The sequence below is a fragment of the Malus domestica genome, chromosome 16 (assembly GCF_042453785.1).
Source record: "Malus domestica chromosome 16, GDT2T_hap1".
In the NCBI taxonomy this organism is placed as follows: Eukaryota; Viridiplantae; Streptophyta; class Magnoliopsida; order Rosales; family Rosaceae; genus Malus; species Malus domestica.
Genome location: NC_091676.1, coordinates 6,935,792 through 6,945,027, shown reverse-complemented (window position 1 = coordinate 6,945,027; position 9,236 = coordinate 6,935,792). Strand labels below are relative to the sequence as shown.

Genomic DNA, 9,236 nt, shown 5'->3' with positions numbered 1-9,236 from the left:
ACTTTGAGAGAATTTTATTTTTGGCCAAATCGTTTACCTTTTCTGTCCAATTGATGACAATTTGAACCAAGATTTGAGAAGAAATTGAGGTACGTTTCGATGATAAATGTATCAAAAACTTTCTTTTAATCATTTCCTGTAAAAGTGTCTTTAATTAATGTATAACATGTGTTGCATATGAAGGACTTTGTGTTGTCCCAATTTGTAGGATCAGAGCATTTCTGTGAACCCTCACCCCATTTTCTTGTAATAATCTTGACTTTCATGTGAATGTACAACCTAATTGGGCGTGTTGATATAAGAATTAGACCCCTTCTATCTACTAGGGTTTCATTCATATTCTTAGATTGTGAGAATACCTGCAATTACACAGACCCCTAGATTCGAGAGGGGGTATCCCAATAAAGACATCTCCATTTGGAGAAAAAAACTGGATCAATTATTGAAGAAATAACACCGTCTAACAGATACATGAAATCTCTTGTCTTTTGTATTTTTCATTTTATATATGATTTCAGATATGTGAGTTGTTCTAGTAGGACAACGTATCGAAGTTTCTCTCTATATATGATGTAGTTTCATGATCAATGCAACTTTACAAAAAGAGTTGGAGCAGAATTAGCTAATGCTCTCTATGTTATGGATGATGATGATGACGACGATGACGGGTTTCCACAAGTGGTTGGAGCATTATCAAAAGGTGATAGAGATGTAGGTGGGACGTTAATGGACTATTATCACACCCGTGGAGAGAGAGAGAGAGAGATCATGCATGGCCTCCTCATCAACCATCAAGGTTTTTAAATCAAGTGTATACACCCAGCACCTTTTCTTATCTTTTTCTTGTCCCTCTTTTCTTTCTTTCCATCTAATAAGAAAATAGTAGCAGCAGCAGCAGCAGCCATATACATCCTTCAAGCAGAAACTTCACAATTTTTTCGTACCAAAATATTAATTATTGGTTCAAATTTCTATCTTGTCACACCAGTCACCAGTTTTCCAGATCACCAAGTTTTTATTAGGTGCAAAATTTACGACTTCTTTCTTCTTCTCATTGTTTTATTTTCTTTGTTTCTTTCTTTTCCGATATAATTCAAAGTGTGTTGATCGAGTCTAATGGAGAGTGACGAACAAGTAAGCAAGAAGGACGTGATAAAGGTGGGGATTCCATCGGATCATCAGACTGATCAAGTCGTGTGCGCAGGGCTTATGAGACAGCAGAGCATGACCAAGAACAATTGCCTTTGCTCCCCGACCACGCATGAGGGTTCGTTCCGTTGCAGGCTTCACCGGGCCCCGAGCCTCCAGCGGACGAAAAGCCTGAGCTATGCTTCCCCCCGAGCCCAAGACCCAGCGTCTAAGGCTGGCTTCTAATGCAACCTACCTCTGCTCATCACCATGATCCTAAGCTTGTAACGCTAGCTGTAACGATCCAATGAAAAATAAGAGCGTTACTATATGTATTATTTATATCATATATGGCATGGCTCTTTGCTAAAGTTCGGAAATTTTGTATTTTCTCTGTACTTTGTAACCATCCTTATTTTGTATTGAGAATTAAAAAGATGGCATTTTATCTAGGGTTTTATAAGGATCATTCATTTATTAAGTGACATGGGCAATCGCTGTAAAACCTAGCACATCTGTAGTATAATTTATATAGAATTTCTTCACTAAAAGGGCGATCACAAACTAATAAGGCTCTCTGCTTTGTGATGGTCCCAAGGGGGAACGTCTACCGTACACAGTCTTACACTTGCTTTTTGCAAAGAGGCTGTTTCTACTACTTGAAATATATTTTGAATGAAATCTGGTTGGTTCTTCTATGGTTTGTGTCTTATTGCAATACTTGAAGCTCTGTGTGTGTCAATGTTTTTCTATACAATTCGACATTTACTTAAGTTCCTCATATAATGGAATGGCCTTACTAACTGAATGATTGGGGAAAAAAAATTTAAGACAATGAAATTGCAAAGTAAAATACATTTGTTTTCACACAATTCTGGAGAATGTGAAGGAAAACTGTAATAAACCATGATGACGGTAATCATATTGAAAATATTGAAAGGACAACGATCGCCGCCACAATTATGTTATGTGTCGTGTCACCGACTTAGCAAGTGTCCTCTACTAAGTTCAAACCATACAGGGATATTCGTAATTGTAGGTTATTGTAGTATTACCTCAACGTGCTATCCTGCACATCTCGCACATAATTCATTTGGCTTGTATCGAGCTAAACAACACCAAATTATGAAGCACCAAATCAAAGGTTACAAGTACATACGAGGGAAATTCCATCTCTCTCTGTAGTCTGTACGACTTTCCCCAAACAGTAAGATGTCTGTTTCTGCATGCAGAATTCGATCTCAATGATATATTGGCATCTGACTCACTATATTCCTAATAGCATTCCAACAAGACAATAGCAATGGAATTCCTATTGCTCTAATCATTTTTGGATGGCAAACATGGAACTTTACGTATCAACAGGAGAATGAAAGTGACCCCAATTTGTTCTTGCCGATTGGAAGTCTCAGTTGAATTGCCAAGGATGGTTAAAATTATTGCATGTAAAATCCAAAAGCAAGCAAGGTAACATTTGTCTATCGATTGTACTAGTTTCTGCAGATAATCACCAATAATTGTTGTGGGCGTCGTTGAGATTATTGCTAAAATATGAGGAAATATTCTGAATTGTATTTGTCTTCTCCATACGGAAGAATATAAATAGGATTACACGCAGCGGATTATACAAATTAAGTCGTAATTCTAGAAAAATCGAATTTACAATAAGTCAACTAAGCTCAATTGTGTTGAGCTTACCTTAACATCCGGCACCAAAGGATGAACGCGCGATAGCATAACTGCTTAAAAAGTCTTGAGCCGCTCAGTAATTTTGAATTGGATATTTACATTCTAACACGATCGGATGCTTGTATTGTAACATGAGCAACCTTTTAGTAGGTGCCAAATAGGCTTTGACATTATGATTAGTTCCATGCAACACAGGACCAGGTAGTTTGATGTCATCTTCAATTTGATAAAGATTGTAAAAAACAAGAAATTTGAGGTGAATGTCGGCCAGTTGATGGGGTATGATTGTTGTAAAGACCGTATTTGTAAAATATGAACCAAGATCCTCTCCTGAGCAGTTCCCTAGGGATCCTAGGGATCCCGCAATCATGTCCGTTCATCGTATATCGTGCGGTCAGAAATTATTTAAAACTTAAATTTTAAAATTCAAATATAAATAGTATCTAACGAAAACTGACCGCACGATATAAAATGAACGGACAAGATTGCGGGATCCTTAGGATCCCTAGAGAACTGCTCAGGAGAGGATCCTAGTTCGTAAAATATCATTCAATTTGGAGATCATTTTGTCATTTATACATGTTAAACTAATCAACGGTTTTAGTAACAAGTATCATCTTCACGATGAACTGTTCATTTGTGTTATGCATATGAATAGCTAAAACATCTCCATACTAACTAATTTTTTGTAGGATCAGGATCCTCTCTTGAACTTAGGAGGCTGAGCCTCCTGAGAATATCACACGGACCATTGATTTTAGATCAAACGGCTACAATTATTATAACTTTTAGAGGAGCCCTTTGTTTGTAACCATTGGATAAAAAATCAACGATTCGTGTGATTTGCTTAGGAGGCTGAGAAACATCTCCATACTAACTAATTTTTTGTAGGATCAGGATCCTCTCTTGAACTTAGGAGGCTGAGCCTCCTGAGAATATCACACGGACCATTGATTTTGGATCAAACGGCTACAATTATTATAACTTTGAGAGGAGCCCCTTGTTTGTACCCATTGGATAAAAAATCAACGGTTCGTGTGATCCTAAGTTTAGGAGATGATCCTGATCCTTTTTTGTATATATAATCTTTAGATAATGATAAAAATAATGAACGGTTCAAATTATGAGCTCTGACGATATCGTAAATGATGAGACAAGTAAATTCCCCATAAAAGACCCAAACATTATTCATCTAGATTTTACTCCAGGTAAATAATTTTTTGTCTCTTCTTGTATGCTTTTTTGACTTCTTTACTTTAAATCCTTTAATGGTGCTTTGTTCACAGCAACTTGTTTCAACTTTGCAAAAGATTTCCCTAAACCAACCGAAAAAAAAGTACATAATTTTTCTGAGAGAAAATATAAGTTTCTATTATACAGTGGAATTTAATTTGCAGAAATTCCAAAACTACAGCAGTGCATTTAGTCAGGTACATGAACTCCCCTCTCACAACGCAGGAATAAAATCTGATTAGAAGGTGAGGATCCAATGGAGGTGCAGCTAGGAGACAGACAGGTGTTGCAGATTCATGGACAGTGACAACAAAATTGGTCCCACAAATGGTTTGATCTAGTACAACGAATTGAGATTTGCAGCAGCCACTTGATCATGCCCTGAAGATCTTCTTTCTTATTACAAAAGATTACATGACCATTAACTAATGCGCATTGGAATCCTTCTTAATTTTTGTTCCTAGTAAGTTTACAAGGAATGAGGGGAGCGAAAAAGCATAGTATTATATGTTGTTCTTCGGAATATTTGGATTACCGCATTCCAGCTTGGAGAGAACTTACTTACACCGAAGATATCACTAATGGTGTGCTAGGGAAAACAAATTAAACAAAAATTACTCAGTTCTTTTCACTGCTAGTTCTGTTTATGGACCACAACTTACTGAACATTCTTTTGGGTTTAGCAGGAAGTGAGCAAAGAGATTTGAACTTAGAATTTCTCCCAATTCCATCAGGATGCATATCATTGTCGTCCAAATCATCGTCTTCATCCAGTTTCATTCGTAAAGTTGACGACTTTGACTTTGGCGATTTCAGGCCTGAAACGCTCCATTGATCCTCCGCCGGAACAATACTAGCGTTGCTTATAGAGGGCGGAGGCCTCGATGGATCAATGTTATGTGTGGCTAGCAGTGCCCTAATGTTGCTAGGCAGCTCGGTCACTTTGCCGCCAGCCATGGCGGCTTTAGCTTGCTCAAAGAAAAGAACTTGGACCACCACTCTTAGTGGGAGCAGCTCATTTTGTGCAGCATGCATGCAGACCTCCATTGAGAGCTTTTTGCAGTCTAGAATTCTGCAAAGCCTCTTCCTTTCACTTTTGTTTAGGTCCGGATGTGCCTGATTCGAGGGCATAACAATAATTAGCGAATTTTCTATAAGTAACATCAATAAAGACCAACTCAGAGCATAGAACAAAATTTAATGAAAAGAAATTATGATTAATTATTATGCTATTGAAAATGTGGACTCACCCCTTCTAAATTTCCAGTGGATCAACCTAATCCTAACTTATAACAAGTTGTGATGATGACAAGATTTTAAGGTCAAGAGAGTTGGTTATCTAATGGTGTCCCACATTTGGAAATTTGACAATGAAATATACCTAGAAATCTAACACCATAGTGGCCCGTCCATCGATGGATAAAACAGATTGTCAATATGTTATGGATAATAGTCAATGTTATTGTCGTCAAAAAATGTATAGACATGTTATATTTTCATTTTCGAACAGACTGTCAATATGCTATAGATAATATGTCAGTGTTATTGAGTAGACATGTTATATCTTCGTTTATGAACGTCCTGTGCAGATATTTTGTAAGACAGTAAAACATGAATTGAGGTAAATTTGAGATCAAGTAACTTGTTATTACCTTGAGGTAAATGTCAATTGCTCTGTAGAGATCATCATGGTCAAGCCTTGCAAACTCTGGTATTGCCTCAGCAATTGCAATGAATTTTGAGAGGGACAGATTGACATCCCGGGCAATCTCCTGAAGATATACATCTATAATCTTGGCCACCTTCAGCTTCGAGCTATGTGACGCCGAGGAAGATCTCCGGCTCTCCTGAAACTCAAAATCAATGTTCTCCGCAGAGCGAGACCTCCTCCTTTCGAAACCAAGCTTGGACCTCGGAGGACTAGTTGGGGGGCTCTGCCCCTGCTGCAAGAAGTGCTCCAAAATTGTCATGACTATGTCCACATCATATCGCGTGTCGCTTTCGCACGACGCAGAGGGGATTAGCAAGTCATTGACTGTTGCATCATCCAATTGAAGCCCTACCCTTCTAGCCAACTCCATTTTTGAAGAAGAAGAAGCATTGAGAATGTTGGCTGCCTTTAAAAGTTTAAGCAGAAAGCTAGTGGAAGCAGCACCTTTTTCGACTGGAACTAAACTGACGATGGACTCCAAGATCAACCTATGCTTTGAGGTTAAATCATTGGCAGAGTCTGAATCCGAATCCGACGCTGCTTGTCGATGATCACATTCGTTTTTTGATATTTTAGGCAACCATCGAGCCGCATAAATTTTCAATGCATCTCCAATGAGACTAGAGGGAATTTTCCCACCAGATTTTATAGCAATCATAGTTCTCCAATACAAATCAATCCCCAATTCTGCAATGTCCTCAGCCCACCATCCCCTGCCTGCAGGCCTACCATTATGCCGGAGGCTCTCGGAGCCATTGCACGACACAATGTCATCTCTGCCCCTCCTGGAATAGCTGTGCGACAGGCTAACTTTGGAAGGGTTTGTGAGGACTTTTGTGGCAATTGCTTCAATGCACCTCGATGTGATTCCAAGCTCCTCCGACCACAGAGGAAATGCCTTTGTGCTCTGAAGCGTGGCAATTGAGTCCCTCCAACCGTGGAGGATGCAGGAGTTGAAGAACACCTCCAGTTTGTATATAAGGTTTCCCTTCTCGACGTCCTCGGTCATCTGCAGGTACTCAGCGGCACAGCGAGAAGCGACAATGTTGTAGGCGCTGAGAGTGATAGTGATGCCGTAGCAGAACTTTGCGCAGAGCTCGAAAGCCTCGACGCTACTGGGAAAGTCATGGAGCTGGATTATGTGGTGGTTTGAAGATTCTTGGTACTCAGAGCAGAGCCTCTGCAGCCTCAAACACTTGGATAACAGAGGAAACTGTGTGACAAGTGGAAAAAAGAACAATTTTGAGAAAACCCCATGTGTGACATTGAACTTAAATTACATCAAAACATGAACTTCAAGAAATCCCATAAATTTATTTTTGTGAAAAGTAGTACGTGTGTACCTTGTGAAGCAAATATCTGCTTCCTTTCACTTGAATTATGAGATCACTTGAAACTTCAGAGGAGACTGACCTGAATCGAACAACAACAAAAACAACAAAAAAATATCTTTAGTACCTCTGATTAATTGAACAAAAATAATTTTCATATTGAATCGGAAAATTCATAAAAAATCTTACCTTACAGCCTCAGTAGTGTAGAAAGTATCCGGCCGGGATCCAAGTTTCATAAACTTCATGGCTTATTCCTCTGTTTTCTTCTTATGTGCTCATCAGAAGCTCCTTAACAGATTTTAAACTATAATTTCCCCCTATTTAATTAGAGATTAAGTCAAAGAGAGCTCAGCCTTAAAAAAAAAAAACTTCAATAACAGAAAAGAAAAAGAAAAAGAAAAAGAAGGGTTTTGTTGGATGAGATATGATGATATATCGAAGAACAGAGGAAACCAAGAGCTATTGTTTTGTGGGTGTGAGAGTAAATGAGTTTTTATATATGTGTGTGTGTGTGTGTATATATAATCAGAAAGTTGTTTAAAATGGCAAAACTCAGACTCAGAGGAGGATCAAATTGAACAACAGCAAAGTCCAGGTCCTATCAGTCAAATTCTATACCCCATGTGACCTGGACATGCAAACAAAGAAACCCAAGTCACTCTGCAATCCCAACCAAATCACACACACACACAGCAAATCCCCAACAGGTCAATCAAATTAAAAAAAAACAAAACAAAACACTGAACTAAAACTGCTCTAAACCAAGTAGACAAATCAAGATTATGTGTAGAGAAAATCAGTAACGGAATGATCTCTCAAGATTGCAAATTACAGGGACAGAAGCTGCTGCCAAACACTGGTGGGTGAATGAAAACTTTTCCTAGAAAATAAAAATTTCCTGGAAAAAGTAAGGTTTGTGGTAACTCGGAAGGGAAAATATGGCATGGCTATGACAGCGTGCATTTTCCCATAGGAAAGTCCCACGTGCTTGTCAAGAGCCCACTTGCGCCCATCTCTCTTATGATTGCCGCACCATTTTTAAGGGAATTGTTAGCAGTAAGAACCCCTGCTCATCCCCTCTTTTTATTATTTTTGTCAAACACTATTTTATACGCAATATCGTATGTCTCTTTGCTTTGCAATTATTAATTTCTAAAAGGGAAATACCAGAGAGGGGTTGAATTAATTGAAAAACTAAAGAGAATTGTGTTTATACTTTTGAATTAAAAAAAAAAACAATATATATAATAGAGAAATATTAGCAATGCCCCCATGAAATAAAGTGTCGTAACTGCCCTTGTGTTTTGCTGCATTATCGAAACTACCCTTTTATTTGCATTTATAGTATATGGCCCATGAATGTGAAACTTTGAATATTATTGGTGTGTGACATGAAGAAGCATGCATGAATTATGAATATGATGTTATATATATATAATGGGGCAAATGATAGCTTTTCTTTGGTCCTAAACATTATTTAATTAATGGGATATAAATCATATTCCGTGAATTATGAATGTGATGTTATAATGTGACCAACTAATATCATATTTTGGCAGTTGAAGGTCATCCTACCACATTATTTCACATCGGATTATTTAGGGTTTGAGATTTTTTTTCTTTTGGGTTCATATTTGTGTACATTTCTTGATACAGTAGAATTATCAGAGAGACGGGCCATACATCCCACTTCCAACAACATCGATATTGTCTCCAACTTGATAATTATCACCTGCACAATCCATCAGGTATAGGGTTTTATTATAAAAGGTCTCGGTATTAGTTGGAGTGAGGTTACAATATTTAAACTCTTCTTTCTTTATTTTTCTAGCCGATGTGGGATTTCAACACGCCCCCTCACTTGGGACCCAATTAGTGGGTCACACGTGGGAGATCCACACATTGGCAACCACGTGGAGCCAAGGAGACTCACCCTACATGCGGGGGAAAGTGACCCACCATTATCGCGTGGGGCCAAAGGGACCCATCCATCACGTGGCAGTAGGTACGGGCACACTCCCTAGCTCTAATACATGTAGAATTATAAGAGAGACGGGTCATACGGCCCACTTCCAACAATATCGATATTGTCCCCAACTTGGTAATTACCACCTGCACAATCCATCAGATATGGGGTTTTC

General features: G+C 38.4%; 1 protein-coding gene and 1 long non-coding RNA gene across 5 annotated transcripts; one reads left to right on the top strand and one right to left on the bottom strand.

The window, feature by feature from the left end:
* On the top strand, positions 1 to 1,578 carry LOC114822221 (uncharacterized). 3 transcript variants are annotated; one of them, XR_011577425.1, is made up of 3 exons: positions 1 to 89; positions 519 to 811; positions 1,100 to 1,578. It is a non-coding gene; the product is annotated as an uncharacterized lncRNA (long non-coding RNA). The 3 variants fall into 3 exon arrangements; XR_003770380.2 differs by lacking the exon at positions 1 to 89 and having other exon boundaries at positions 100 to 796; XR_011577424.1 differs by lacking the exon at positions 1 to 89 and having other exon boundaries at positions 100 to 811.
* Positions 1,579 to 4,365: 2,787 nt separating this feature from the next.
* On the bottom strand, positions 4,366 to 8,279 carry LOC103403059 (BTB/POZ domain-containing protein At1g67900-like). Of its 2 annotated transcripts, XM_008341873.4 has the most exons (5): positions 7,928 to 8,152; positions 7,282 to 7,412; positions 7,105 to 7,174; positions 5,703 to 6,974; positions 4,366 to 5,166 (listed from the first exon to the last, which is right to left on the bottom strand). In XM_008341873.4, exons 2-5 carry the CDS (start codon positions 7,338 to 7,340, stop codon positions 4,669 to 4,671), a joined length of 1,899 nt encoding a protein of 632 aa, XP_008340095.1. In that variant the 5' UTR covers positions 7,341 to 7,412; positions 7,928 to 8,152; the 3' UTR covers positions 4,366 to 4,668. The 2 variants fall into 2 exon arrangements, with proteins under 2 accessions (XP_008340095.1, XP_008340094.1); XM_008341872.4 differs by having other exon boundaries at positions 7,282 to 8,279.
* Positions 8,280 to 9,236: the final 957 nt, after the last annotated feature.